The sequence below is a fragment of the Nannospalax galili genome, unplaced genomic scaffold (genome assembly GCF_000622305.1).
Source record: "Nannospalax galili isolate Female #2095 unplaced genomic scaffold, S.galili_v1.0 scaffold309, whole genome shotgun sequence".
Taxonomy (NCBI): domain Eukaryota; kingdom Metazoa; phylum Chordata; class Mammalia; order Rodentia; family Spalacidae; genus Nannospalax; species Nannospalax galili.
Genome location: NW_008359589.1, coordinates 1,779,084 through 1,794,586, shown reverse-complemented (window position 1 = coordinate 1,794,586; position 15,503 = coordinate 1,779,084). Strand labels below are relative to the sequence as shown.

The following is a 15,503-nucleotide window of genomic DNA, read 5'->3' as shown; positions in this document are numbered from 1 at the left end:
TAAATAAATAAATAAATAAATAAATTTCAGGGTTTGCCTGGACTATAGAGCAAATAATACCACCCTGGCAACTTTGTGAGACCAAGTCTCAAAGCAAAAAGTGAAAAGAAGGGTGCTGGGATGTAGCTTAGTTGACAGAGTGCTTGCCTAGACTGCATGAAGCCCTGGTTCAATCTCCAGCACTACATAAAACTGGTATGTTGGCAAATGCCAGTAAGCCCAGCACTCAAGAGGTGGAGGCAGGAGTATCAGAAGGTCATCCTTGGCTATATATTGAGTTGGAGGCCAGTCTGTGTTACATGAGACCCTGTCTCATAAATAAACAAACAAATAATGAAACAAAAAGAGGGCTGAGGACGTAGTATGCACCTAGTAGTAGAATGGTCACCTTGCATTTTGCATGTTGATCATATCCATCTACTCTCTTTCCACCTTCTCCCCTTTGCGCCCCCTTGTGAGTTTTTTGTTTTTGTTTTTCACTTTTTTGAGACAGGTTGACCAAGGAATCCTCCTGCCTCAGCCTCTCTAGTCCTGGGATTGCAGGTGTGTGCCACTATACCCAGATCTCTCTTTTCTTGTGTGTTTGTGTGTGTGTTTGTGTGTGTGTGTGTGTGTGTGTGTGTGTGTTAAATATTTATTTGCCGGGCATGGTGGCCCATGCCTTTAATCCCAGCACTTGGAGGCAGAGGCAGATGGGTCTCTGTAAGATCAAAGTGAGTTCCAGGCCAGCCAGGGCTACATAGTAAGACTGTGTTTCAAAAAAAGAAAAGGTAAAGAAAATGTTACTGTGTGCACCGAGACCTGCCTCCTGGGGTCAAACGTGGGTGGATGCTGGGCATCTGATCTGCTTGTGCACTATTTGCCACTTTCCTGCACCCTGAACGCTGCCTTTATTTCAGCCTTCCACTTTGCACTCACCCCTCTTAAAGAAGCTGTACTTCTCAGTGACCTGTGGCAGAAGAGGCTGGTTAACTCCAGTTCCAGGGGAATCCGATGCCCTCTTCTGACCTCTGCAGCATGGCATGACATGGGTGCACTCACATACATGCAGGCAATACACTCATACACATAAAATAGAAATAATAAATAAAAATATTTAGAGAGACAGAGACAAAGAGACAGAGAGAAATTCAGAGTTAACATGTTACACCATCACCATGATAAAAATTAAATCTAGAAATATCAAGTTTTGAAGAAGATTTGGAATAATGGAAGTCTTAAAACATTTCTAGAAGGAGCACAGATAGAGGGCCTATTTCCAGAGTGGTGCAGCTTTTAGGGTGAAGATGTGTTCACCTGCCCAACAATTCCTCTAGGTTCATTCCACCATCTGAAAAAAGTTCTGGGGCCAGGACATGTACCATAAAGTGTATAGCTGCATCATTTGCTAACAAAAAATGTGGAAATTTCCCAAATGTCGAAAAAATTGAGAATTATATTTCTTCAATGATCCTAGATAGCAGTGAAAGTAATAAAACAGAGTGACAAATATGGACAATACTCCAACATAATGCTGAAAGTTTAAAAAGGAAGTCACAGAAGAAAACTTACACTATCATATATCATTGAAATAAAATCCAAAAACATATGAACACAAAAGCTATGACCTCTGTAGAGAGAGAGTAAACAGAAAATTCAGGAGAGCAGTCACCTTTGGGGATGAATGTGAGTCAGGAGAAATACTTCAGGGACTGCAACTGATTTAGCCATGATTTTTAACATTTATTTATTTGTTTGTTTGTTTATTTATTTATTTATTTATTTATGGGCTAGGAGGGGCACACAAGTGCCACGGCAGCATGTGGAGGTCATAGGACAACTTTTGGGAATTGGTTCTCTTTCAACCAGGGAGGTTCCGGGGATTGAACTTAAGTCATCAGGTTTGGCAGCAAGCACCTGCTGAGCCATCTCACTGACCCATGATTTATCCTTTAATATCTGTGGTGTGACTCCATGTGCTCATCATATAATTCTTTATTCTTTTTCAAATCATAGATATTTTATAAGCAAGTATCAAAAGGTGTTTAGATTCAACTTTTTTCTCTCCACTTGGGAAAATTCCATCTACTCGTTTGCATATATTAGCTATGCTGACTTGTGCACCATGGCCTTAGTATGTGATGGAAAAGGGTCTTCGAGTCAAAGGTATCAAAATGTCCTTTGCTACCCTGGCTCAAGGGTGGCCAAGTCCTCCTGCAGTACCTGTAAAGGACACCGGGAGGAGCAATCTCATCACTCAGGCCGCCTTGCCTCCTTGGCCACTTAGAATCAGGTGGAAATGGGAAACTGAAATTCTGTTTCCAGCTTCCCTTGTCTTCCGGGCAGATCGCCTCCTTCCTGCCCATTTCCTCATCTGTAAGGACCACAGAGCCTCCTCCAAGTTTTCAGGAAGGAAATTGCATGATCAATAATCATTTTTAATAATCCCTGCCTGGGTTCACCAGCTATGACGAATGGTATCTTGTGAACAGGAGACTGAGCCCTTAAGTGCTCTATGAGAAGGACAGCAGGAAACTCCTTTCACTAACATGAAGCTATATCTGTGTTGATAAATGGTAGCCAAGGTCAGTATGGGCATATTCCTGTAAGGAAGGGAAAACGAAAGTATGTTTTCTAAACAAATCATATTTTTCCTGTGAAAGAAGAAAACTACTATTCTTTTTTATGAACCTAAGTGAATTTACCTTTATTAACACCTTCAAATTTTTATAGTTTACGTTCACCGTGTCCTCCCACTGTCCTTGTATTTTAAAGACTGGGTTCTGTTAACAGAAGGAAGTTGGGTAACAGTAAGATCAAGACACACCGGTCATTATCTAAACCTTTTCGGGGAGTATTTTTCAAAGAAGTATGTTAAATTACATTCCTTAAAAAGATGACAGCGCCCATTAGCACATGTCAATGGTAAGAAGAAATGGCTTACTAAGTAGTTGCAGATACTAACTTACACTCCACTTTAACCTAACTAAACTACATAGCTTCTATTGGGAATAGGAATGTTTTCCAGTTGATTAACAAACTATTATGGAGATGTTTAGCATGAAGTCTTCTAGAACTTGTAGATGCTCCTTGATTCACACACTTAATTGAAGGCCTTTAATACACATTCCTTTGTCACACTGGGCCTTCTGACTACAGTAGTTATACCCTCCTCCCCACCACTGCACATGTTAATTGTAGGCCTACGCGGTATCTTATAAGGCAAAATAGAAATTGAAACACAGAGAATTAAAATCCTAAAGGATTTAACATTGAACCAACCTAAAAATTGGAAGATTTTACTCCCCTGGGTATCTATGTGCCCTATAAGCAGACAGAGGGAACATAGGCACAGATATGTTGGCAAAAGAATGGGGCAGCAAGGCTGTAAAGGGGGGCAGCAAGGCTGTAAAGGGCTCTGTGTGCCTGGGGGCTGAGGAATCAAAGGACCTGGGGACAGCATGAAGCCAAAGAAGGGGCCCTGAGGGAAGGGTCACATGGAATGTTGGTATGTGTAGGGGTCAAGATAAATCCATGATAATGGAACACACAATAAGAAGATAATGCAACCCAGACTAGAGAAATGATTCACAATGAGGAACTTTCAGAAATAGCAAAACATAGGAGCTGGAGAGGTGGTTCAGCGGTTAGAGCACTTGCTGTTCTTCCAGAGGACTCAGGTTTGGTTCCCAGCACCCACATGGAGGCTAACAACCATCATTAACTCCAGTTTTAGGGAATCCAAAGCCCTCTTCTGGCCTCTGTGGGTATTGCATGCATTTATATACATCCTGGCAAAACATGCATACACATAAAATAAAAATAATTTTAAAAAAAGAACAGAACACAGACATATTGATTGTACTGGGGGTCCAATATTAACTGTATGCACGCATATATAGTCAGAGACAAATGCATTTTTGTGCATAAATACATGCATTGTGTACAAAATAATACATGCATGCATTATAGAAAAGTCAGGAAATGCTGTCCAATGAACAAGGCCTCAGTCTTGGTTTCTAAACACCATTCTGTGGTAGAGGAACTCCTGGCATAGGAAAACAGCAAAATAAGTATGAAACATCTTTTGTGCCAGAAATGATATAGACTTGGAAAAGCATATTGGAGCCATCTTCATAAGGCTCCCTCTGGCCAAATCTGGGATAAGTTAAACATTAAAATAATACCAAGAAATCTGGGGGTATAGCTCAGAGGTAGAGTATATATTTAACATGCTGGAGGCCCTAAGTTCAATCCCTAACAGGATATCTGTACACACACACACACACACACACACACACACACACACACACACGGTGTCCAGAGCATTCTGCCATTAGAGCAGAGCATTAAAGCACTGGGCTCTAAAACTTGCCAGGGTACAAATGACAGGGAAAGACTGAGGCACTGCTGTGCTAGGGTGAAGGACACCAAAGAGACGTGACACCTACAAGTGACAGGTGTTCCTAGAATGGTGGTGAGGCTAGAAAGCAAACGGACATTGTTGAGCAGCAGCTGAAACCTAGTGGGGTCTGTGCATTGGAGATGCACTGAGCCAAGGTAGATTTCTGAAATGTTACAGGATGGTCCTTTGCAGGTGGGCAGAGTGCTTGCCTGAGGGCTGGGGCTTCATATCGGTAATTTGCTCTCAGAGGGTTCAGAAGGACAGCCACAGGGAGAACAAAAGCAATACATGAGCAAAAAGAACAAGAAGTTCTTTGTACCACTCTCGCAACTCTCTGCAGATGTAAAATTATTTCAAAATGATTTATCTTAAAAATGTTTAAAGAAGTGGAGAAGGGTATAGGCATAAGATTAAGAAGGAGGAGTCTTCAATATCGGGGGCACATAAACCTTTTTTGTTCTGTTCTGTTATGTTTTGCTTTGTGAAACAGAGTCTCCCTATACCCCCAACTAGCCTGAAACTCAATATGTAGACCAGGCTGACCCTGATCTCACAGAGATCTGCCTGCCACTGCCTCCCAAATGCTGGGATTAAAGGTGTGTGCTACCACACCTAGTTTTTTTGTTTTATTTTTTTGAAACACAGTCTCATTATGTAGCTCAGGCTAGCCTTGAATTTGAGATACTCCTGCTTCAGTCTCCTGAGTACTGGATTTACAGGTACATGCCACATACCTGACTTTAACACACAGTCTTTGGTTAATATTTAAAAGTTTATTTCCATTTGTGCATGAGTGCTTTGCCTGCATATCTGTGTACCACAAGCATGCAATGCCCATGGAGGCCAAAAGAGGACACCAGATCCCCTGAAACTGGAGTTACAGGCAATTGTTAGGTGCCATGTGGGTGCTGGGAACCAAACTGAGTCCTTGGCAAGAGCAGTCAATGCTCTTAGCTACTGAGCCATCTCTCAGCTCAACACACAGACTTTTTTTTTCAATCTGATGTGTATGAAAGTATTGCCTGTATGTATGTAAGTGCACTCGTGTCATGCAATGCCCATGGAGGTCAGAAGAGGGCATAAGATTTCCCTGGAACTGGAATTACAGACTGTGGTTAGCTGCCACGTGGGTGCTAGGAATTGAACCCAGGTCCTCTGTAAGAGCAACAACGGCTGAGCCATTTCTCCAGCCCAACACATAGACTTTTAAAAAAGCTCAGTCTGCTTCATCACATATAGAGCTTACAGAAAGCAGTCTTTAATTATGCTTGTATATTTACTTACATATAGCTACCTCTGGTACCCCGACAAGTCACATTCTGAAGCATTCTGAGCTCAATACTGAAGATGCTATTTCTGTTACTTACTCTTCACTGTTACTTTGTATTGCAGGTAATTAGTGTGCTTTTTAATGATTTATTTATTTATTTAATTAAAAAAATTTTTATTTTATGTATATGAATGTTACGCTTGCATGTGTGTTAGTGCACCATATTGTACACTGCCCGTGGAGGACAGAAGAGGGCATCGGATCCCCTGGAACTGGAGTTATGGACGGTTGTTAGCCACCACGTTGGTCCTGGGGTTCAAAAGCCCAGCAAGAACACCCAATGCTTTTAACCACTGCACCATCTCTCCAGCCCCATACTGTGCATACAACAATCATGCTAACAAAAACAACAACTCTTGAGCCAGGTGTGATGGCCACACTTCAATCCTGGTACTCAGGATTGAAGGTAAGGCAAGCAGATCTCTGTGACATCCAGATGTCTGTGAGATCTCAAAAAAAAAAAAAAAAAAAACAAAACAATCACAATAAAACAAACAAACTCTTGTTTATGCTTACATGTCTTTTAATATATGGCATAATTTCTCTGCTCCAAGTTCTAATCTGTATATTTTAACTCCATTGCCACAACACACTACAAGGCCAAAACCATTATTATCCTACTTGTAGATGGAGAACTTGGACACAGCAAGGTTGGGGTCATTGCCAAGTGAGTGGCAGAGCTAGGACTGAGCCCTGACTGTCTCTAGAATCTATATTTTTGGTACTCATCCTTGTATCCAGAGCACATTTTAAAGTTTTATCAAGGAGGAAACTATGACTCTTTTTGCACCTGCTTTCTTCCTCAGGCAGGGGTTGAAGACAGTATCCTGTACTAAGAAATGACTGTTAGTTTAATAGGCTTAAAGTGGATGGATGTTCTGTGTGGCCATCTTCTGGCCCATCATCAGCTCTCTATGGCCTAAGCACTATCTCTCAAAGCAGTAAGTCTGTCCTGGAGGCAAAACATATGGTGCAGAATAGGAAATCAGACAAGAGATCATCTACCTCATAGAGGACCAAGTTCCTCCCAAAGAGGCCAACAGAGAGCAGAGGGAGCCCCTCTTCACATGCCTGTGTTGAACTGAATGCAGAGCAGTCAAAAGACGCGGCTTCCCACCTTCACCATTTTACAACTTAGAGCAAAAGCTTTTGGGCAGAGAGTCAGTGGGGGCTGACTGAAAAAGCAGATCCCTAGGCACAGACCACATCTGAGACACTTGCAGTGGGACCTGTAGGGTAGGTGGCAGGAGAAATGAGCATCCAGGCTGGGAGACTGGGAGGCACTGAGGTTCTGATGACAAAGAGCAGGTTGTGTCTGGGAGTGAATGAGGAAACCTCAGTTGGGAAAGCTGAGCTTGGGGACACAGCCCTGGGCTAGCTACACACTGGCTATTGGACACAGCAAGCCCTCCCAAGATGGGGAGTGCATTCACAAACACTCCAAGCCTTGGAACCAACTCTAAACACAGGTAGCCATGTGCCCTCTTCTGCCCAAGACAGTCCCAGCTTATTCCTCTTGTTTGAGTATCCCTGGCTAGTGATCCCTTTCATTCTCAAAAGCATCCTGGTTGGGGTTGATAAAGCACAACAGCACTTTACTCAAACCTCATTTTATGTAGCCTACCAGTATAGACTGTTGCTTCGCCATCAATTGTAAATTCCCTTGTTGAAGGGGACCTGGAACCTGGGTTATACATACTAGCCTAACTGCCCATCCGAATACCAGAAATATAAGCAAGGTTCAGTGCCTTTCTGATGAAAAGCACTACCAGTTTCTAAACAGTAACCTGACTAGCCTGCTCTCTTTGCTAGGCATGCACTTTACCACTGAGCTACAACCCCAGTCCTGATCTGGTCTTGCGAGTGGCCTTAATGACCAAGTCAGTGGGCTATGTAGGTGGTTTGACAAAACTCACATTCATCATGTTAATTAGAATTCTGAAGTTGACATAGTCCAAGTCCTAATGGCTGTTTTCTACTAGAAACCTACAAAAGTGAAAGGAGAGTGGAACAAACACTAAAACTTCCTTCTTAGGCACTGACAAGATTACTAGGTGCAGACCACTGCTCTCAAGTAATGAAAGTCTAGTGCGTAAGACAAGTGTCTCAATAAACACACTTCCTACCATTTTTACATGGAAGCTTAAATGCTTATTTACATTTACTTCCAGATTTAACGTTAAATAGATGTCTCAGGGCCCTTTGAGGAATCAAAATGGCTTATATAAATCCTTCACATCAAAAGATTCTGTGCCATTGTAAACTTTTATTTAATTCTATTGCCAGTAGAAAATATCGACGCAGCTTTGTCTCAGATTTACGTAAAGTGAAGACTGCAGGGTGCTGGTCCCACTTTATACATTTTAAGCACACAGGTCGCTTTTTCTACTGTAACCATCTTTGCAGGATCTAGACAAAAGAATTTTCTAAGGAACTGGGGTTTAGTGAATAGAAAGATTCCTTTAGAGAACCATTTGGAAGACTTCTAAAAACCCTTTTAGAAAACATGATGTGCTCTTGGAATCACTTCATCAAATCTGAACTGCATTTGAAAGGGAGGCCGCCACAGTGCATCACAGCCATGTCTGCCTGGGGTTTCCTTTCAGTTATTTAAATTCTGCAGTAGTTTAAATAGTAGACTCCAGTTGCAACTAACCTATTTATTGCTGAAACTGTTTGATAGGCTTGGTGAGACATGTTTTGGGCTCTTATCAGGTATAGGACCCTGTGATGGCTCAGCTAGTGAATGGGGTAAAATGTCATTAAAAAGGATTCACAATAGTGGCCTTTGAGACACTCCTTACAAGATCACAGGATTTTAACAGGGAAAAAAAATGGGCATGATGTGATAAGAATGAAATGGATTCCAGGCACAAGGGCCAGCTGGCACCAAGACTCAGGAGAAGGTATAGGAAACATACCAGGCATATCGCTGGACAAGAGAGGAAAGATACAGGAAGTACCCAAGTGTCTCCATGGGTAGAGCAGTGATTAAACCACTCCTGTTAGAGCAGACTGGGAGAAGTTAGGGGCAGAAACTACTTTAGGAGAACTTTGCAAGTGTTCAAATAAAATACTAATAATACGGTACAAGGTGGGATAATCACAGTGGAAAGAAAAGATATTTCTTTCAGGTGGGGACTGGGGATCAGAACCCAGGGCTTGCAGAAGCGAGATAAGTGCTACTATATCCTCAGCCCCTGGAGAGGTTTGATAGGGTTCAGGTCCAGGTGACCCCAGATCCAGAAACAATAAGGCCCCTAAGAGGAACTGAGTAAACCAACTTCCAGCCACTGCAAGCTGACAAAAGCAGCTCCGGAATTAGTGGCCTGATGCATTGTGACCACCAGAGCATGCTCCACAGGCTGACAAACAGCTTTCCCAAGCCTTATAGTTGCAATGGGCCCTTGGAACCCTGTAATTGTAGAAAACATGTTTTACAGTAGATGTTTTCCTCGATAAGTTTCACCAGGTACAGACCCCACGCCCTCCCTGAACAGCCCCCAAACAGCAGAAAAATATTCTCTTTTTCCACATTCTGTCCCTTTATAAGCTACCCCTCTGCAGCCATTAGGCTGCTGGTTTCACTCACTCCCTAGCTGAGACCCAGCCCTGCTAACCCCAAAGTAAACTCTCTTTTCCAGAGTCTTCTATGTCTCTGTTTCATGGCGATCCCAACCCCTGCCACCTTTTTTATCTAACAAGGTTTCTCGTTTGTTTGTGTTTGTTTGTTTGTTTGTTTGTTTGTTTGTTTGTTGAGATGGGGGTCTCACTATGTAGCCATGACTGGCCTGCAACTCTCTATGTAGATCAGGCTGGCCTGGAACTCACAGAGAGCTGCCTGCCTCTGCCTCCCAAGTGGCCTGTTGCCACCATGCCCATGGTTGGTTGGTTTTTTAAGATAAGGTCTTGCTATGTAGCCCTGGCTGGCCTGGAGCTCACAATCCTCTTTCCCTGCTTCTGCTTCTTCAGTGCTAAGATTAAAAGCTTGTACCACCTGGCCCTCTTTGGAATAGGTTTTTTGAAAACTATGATTCCAGTTTCTAAGACTTGGAAACTGTTAATGTGTGAAGAGCTCTGAGGAGCGGCTATTACTTGAGTGGTCTGGTGCTTTGAGCCTAGACAATGATGGTGAGCCTATGGCAGCAAGAAAGCTACCCATGCCAGTGAACAGAGCGGGAGTGTACTTGCTCCTGATACCTATCCTGCACAGGGTAGGAGGGGAATCGTGGTGGGCTGAGGCAGAAACACATCTCTCAAATCTACAAATACTTATGATTGTGAGGAATTCTTTGTAGAATGGATGCAGGGAAGAAGGAAAGAGGTTAGGGGCTGAGAAGAAGGCAGACACGGGCCAGTGACTGAGGAGGGTCCTGAGGGAGCCATCACAGGAAGTGATGACAAGGGAAGCCACCAGAGCAGGAATAGGAGAGGGCTGTGTCCAGAGAGGGCTGTGGTCAAAGGCCTGAGGCACAAGAACAAGATAAGAGTCAGGAAGGAACCCACCAGAGTGGTAAAACCATGAAACAAGAAAGCAGAAGTGTCAAAATCTCATGAGACAATAGCCTTGAAATACCAAGGGACAGAGGTGAGAAGAAGCCAGGAGAGAGGCAGTGTGAGAATTCCTGACTAAACACCCATTCTGTGCTGCGCTCTATGCTGAGAGTTCACCAGTCTTGCTATGCGTTTTACATCTGCTAACTGCTTTGCCCAAAGCATGCCACAAGGAAGCAGCAGGCAGGACCTCTAAATCAGTGAGACAGCCCCCACACCCAGGAGCATGCTGACATACTCAGCCTCCCGCCCCACCGTGGAGGGGGTAGAAGCCACATCTCAATATCTGGAAAATGGAAGAGGCTAGAGACACATTTATTACATGTTCACCATGGGCCTAGAACCCAGTTCAGTAGGAAAGGTGGTGCAAGGGAATGTGAAGCTCGCAGCAGCTGTTTTGCCAAGGGTTAAGTTAAAGGGACCTTAATGCTCTGACTAGAACATGAAAATCATTTCACACAGCAGAAACTTGCATTAAAATGACCAGCTTTAGACTAGGACTTTACCACTCTAACACAATGTTAACAAGCTTTTCTTTCCTTATAGACGGAAATATTAATTCCTATTTATAATATATGTGTAAAAGTATTCATGCATCAGAGTTGTACATACTTTCTTGAATTCCTTGCCTTTTTCTGCTGAGAGTCCGATATTTCCTTTCAAAATGATGTTTAGTTCTGCATTGAGGGAAACAAAAGGAAAGTGGGCTTTGAGAACATATAAGCCAGCAGGAGAAATAAACACCAAGCATCAGGCGCGTTTTCTCAGCCACAGGGTGTTTTCATGAGGGGAAGAGAATTCACACTGTCCTTCCCAGAGAAGAGTCTTTCTCCTGAGCCACAGCAGCCTCAGTGAAACACGCTTAGGCTTCCCAGGGGATACGGCTAGCTGTCATGTTTGTATGCCTCTTAGACACATAAGCAAGCTGGCTGTTTCTGGACATCTGATTTCAGTCTAGCATCACCCTGAAAACCAACTATGAGCTCTGTGTGTCCCTGAATATCATGACAGGAAGTAGGACTTTCTGCCTCTTTATCTGAAACAGTACCCTGAGGAGGGAAGGCCAGAGGCTTTCTGAGTATCTTGGGACAGCCAGCAGTGGAAATCAGCCCATCGTGCCATGTTGGATGTAGGGAGGACTCTGTGCTGTTACACATTCAGTCCAGTTGCTTGTGTGCTGGAGTGTTTTCTTTTGATGCTTCACTGTGTAGACCAGACTGGCCTCCCACCCAAGGCTTTCCTGCCTCAGCACCCCCAGGATTGCAGGCATGTTCCAACACACACAGATAATGTGGGATTTTAAATGATCTAGCCAAACCAAAAATATTTGGGAAGTTTGAAAACAGGCTGGAGGCTGGATATGGAGACACAAACACACACACACACACACACACACACACACACACACACCTATAATCCCAGCACTCATGAGGCAGGGACAGAAGGATCACTGCAAGTTAAAGACTAGTCTCTTCTACATAATGAGTTCCAGATCTGCCTGAGCTGGAGGGCAAGAACCTAACTCACACACTTCCCCTCAAAAATTAAAAGAGGTTGGCTAATTAAAGCTGTATACACCCCCACAACCAAAACAATGAGTGAAAATCAGAAAAATTTAAGTCACTGGTTGTTTGTGTGAACTAATGGTCTGCTAAGGTTTAGCACTTCCTGTTCCCTGCTCTCCTCCCCAGTTCTACCCCAGCATCAGGTGTTTCTGGGACCCACCCAAGGCCAACTGTCCACAGGATGACCCCACATCAGCTTTTGTTCAAGTCTCATTCCAGTGATACTCAGGGCTGTGAGGCTTCTGATAAGAAGACTTAAATTTAAAAACACAGTTCAGTCCTCGCTGGAGGACAAGGTTTTGTACCTGGAAGCAAGCCCTGGTGGTTAATAACCCAGGACTTCATGACACGAGTAAGGCTGAAGCAGAGCCTCCACCTCTGAACTGGAAGCTGGCAGCTGGTGGACCCAGTTAAAGTAGTCAAGACCACCAACAGAAAAACCAGTTTCCTCCAGTCCCAGGAGAAGCACACCTCTGTGGAGGCTGCACACTGGGAACTACTAGAGAGGGAAGGAAGGGGGCCCTTTGCTGGAGCTGGCCACAGCTTGGCTCTAGGCTCTGACTTCATGGGCAGCTCTGAATAGTTTCTAGAGCTAGAATAGATCTTCTCCCCACGGCAGGAAACAGAGGGAGAACCAGGTCTGAGGATAGCCACTTGTCCAGGGGTACCCTTATGCACACTGACCAAATCTTGCTGTCCTTTCAAAATGAGGCTGACTGTGCCCACTGGGGAAATCTCTGTGCCCATCCAATACCAAGATTATTTTCCCCCAGAGGGCACTTGTATTGTTTAGTTGAACTGTTAATAAGTATGTGAAATTGTGCTTTTATGTAGATCAAACATGGTCCAAAATAAATTAATTCCATCAAGTATAGGCTATGGGGTAGAAAGCACAATTTTGAGAACTAGACCTTGGTTCAAGTCTCAGTTCTGTTACTTTTTTTTGTTGTTTCTGTGTACCTGGGGCAGTCCTCAGGGCCTTGTGCATACCAGGCCTTACACTGAGTTACATCCCCAGCCCAGCCAGTTCTGTCCCTTTCACTCTCAAACATACATTGAATCCTGCTGTGTTACTGGACAAAACGTGTGGTGAAGACAGGTGGCCCTGTTCCTCACAGTACATTCCAGTGTGTCTTCATCTTCCAGGGCCACATCCCAGTGATTTGGTATTGGGCCAGTTGCTCTACCTCTCTGGCTTCAGCTAACTGTTGTAAGGGTTAAAGGGTATGGTACACATCCAGCCTAGAGTGCATGGGTGGCCTGCAATAGTGTTGTCTCCCTGTGGCTCACAGAGAACTCCTAGAAAATATTTGTGGGGATCTCCAAGGCCATCATCCTAGAGGAACCTAGAGGAGGCCAGAAAAAAGCTGCAGGTTCATGATTTATGCCACTCTAAATGTGCAAGGTCATTTGACCCAAGGCCACTGAAGCAAAGCCCAGGGATCTGGAGACCGCTGCCTCTATCTTCTCATCCTCATAGCTGCTGTCAGCAGTTTGTGTGTGATGGGTTCGGAGAGGTACAAGATAGCTCATCCTTCTTTATAGGCATGAAATTGTTTAATCCAAAGAAAATCATGGTGCAAGTTAATGAATTAAGACAAAACAGAAGCTAAACCCTCACGGAGGGTGGAAATTCACTGATAAGAGATAGTTTTAAGGAATCTATACACAGTCTGACTCTAATTAGGTAAAGGCTGTGCCAACTGGCCAGTCTTTCCCCAAACTTCCTACACAACTGCTTTGTTTCTTCAGCAACAGGCATTGCCTTTCACATTCTTTCTGCTGCCCAGGGGCTTATTCTATAGGCTCTGTGTGCAGAGAGGGCCGTGTGGCTATTCACAGATCTGCATGTACACCATTCACAGCTGTGTAAGTCACGTTGGTCAGGGCATTAATAAGTGTGAAACTGCCATCTGGCAGTACAACGAATGGTGGTACCTTCACTCTTGTCGCTGTCCTCGGCTTCATCCGACTCTCGGTGTCTACTCGTGACAGGTCGTTTACAGGGTGGTGAGACCAACAACTCCACTAACTTTTTTTCATACATTTTTCTGGTGGAAGCTGAAGAAGAACAAACTGAATTGTCCTACATTGTATATATGATCCTACTGGGGTCAAGTAATTTCATAATGTAGTCCCTTATTGGTTAGTTATGGTTTTTAACAATGAAATAGACCCTATAACAACTCAAGTCACTCTTTCCGTTGTAAAAGCAGATAATGCCTCTATACATTAGCCATAGTGAGGTACTGGATACATTTGAGAACAAGTTGGGCATGGTTGTGCACCCTGTCTATGAGGCATGTTGACATAAAAATTTAAGGCACATACAAAAAAACAAAAAGGGGCTCAGCAGTTAAAAGCACTGACTGCTCTTGAAAAGGACCTGGGTTCAAATCCCAGCACCTACGTGGTGATTAACAGCTGTCCGTAACTCCAGTTCCAGGGGATCTGACACCCTCTTCCGACCTCCATGGACATTGGAATATTTTATTTATTACTTCCATTCTATGTATATGAGTATATTGCCTGCATGTATGTGAGTGCACCCATGTTGTGCAATGCCGCAGAGGTCAGAAGAGGGCATCGGATTCCCCTAGAACTGGAGTTAAGGACGGTTCATAGCCACCATGTGGGTGCTAGGAATTGAACCCAGGTTCTCTGCAAGAGCAGTCAGCTCTTAACAGCTGTGCCATCTCTCCAGTCCCAAATAAAATATTTTTTAAAAAACAGCCTAAATAATAAACAAGTGACTTCTCCATGCTGAAGAAACAATCCCCCTCCCTGCATTATATTTACTAATCTGTAAGAATATGGGGCTATTTATTACCTATTCCCTCTGCATGGCTTTCTGTTTTCCTGTTTATATTTTTAATAGCTTTTATTGCATATGTTCCTTCTGCTATAAGTTATTTTAAACTTTGGAGGCAGGCTGTAAAGAGCAAATAAATAGTCCTTAATACTAACTGTAGACATACGTAGTATTGGGCCAGGTGAAAATCCAAGCTTCTCAAGTTGGTTGTGCAATTCACAGTCAGTCAGACACTGAACACCCACCATAGTGATAGAAGTTTGGCCTCTTTTCTGACAGTGGATCCTTGAAACAGGAAAACATTAAATTCATTAAGACAACTTACAAATAAGTACTAACACTAGCTTCCCTCACAGTCCCATCTCCCCACTGTTGCACAAGTGAAAAGGCACATCAGCCACTTCTGCTTTCTGCCAGGGGCCCCACTGGGATTAGTGGCCTTGATGCAAAATTTGGGAGACTCAGTTTACCCAAGATTTTTGAGGATCAATGATTTCTAACTTTTCTACTCAAGTAATGTGAGAAAAGGATAGAATGAACAAAAATATTTCCATTATTGCTCATACTCTGAGTATTACTCAAGCACCCAGGGGATACAAAGTTAATTAAATATGAAAGAGGTAAGAGAGATTTTCTTTTCCACTGAATTAAATAAAAGTTATTTATCCCTGTTCTCCTTTTGATGAGAGTACAGAGATTCAGTCACTGCACACAGGAGTAGGTCTCACGTTTGCTGTTTAATGAGATGTGGTTTTTAAAGAATTAAAAGAATCTTTAATTATGTGTATTCTGTGCATGTGCATGTGTGTGTGGGGGGGGTATTGCCACAGACAATGGTATTGCCAGTGGAGGTCAAAG

General features: G+C 43.4%; 1 protein-coding gene across 2 annotated transcripts in view; it reads right to left on the bottom strand.

Annotated features, from left to right (window-relative positions):
• The window catches only part of Lemd1 (LEM domain containing 1), a 30,047-nt gene extending 15,142 nt beyond the window's left edge, over window positions 1–14,905 (bottom strand). The window contains exons 1-3 of one of the 2 annotated variants that reach the window (XM_029558791.1): window positions 14,812–14,905; window positions 13,772–13,894; window positions 10,881–10,945 (exon numbers count right to left, since the gene is read on the bottom strand). In XM_029558791.1, coding sequence (XP_029414651.1) covers window positions 10,881–10,945; window positions 13,772–13,894; window positions 14,812–14,893 — 270 coding nt within the window. In that variant the 5' untranslated portion in view covers window positions 14,894–14,905. Of the gene's footprint in view, window positions 1–10,880; window positions 10,946–13,771; window positions 13,895–14,800 lie in introns of both variants that reach the window. The other variant, XM_029558792.1, reaches the window with a different exon arrangement.
• Window positions 14,906–15,503: the final 598 nt, after the last annotated feature.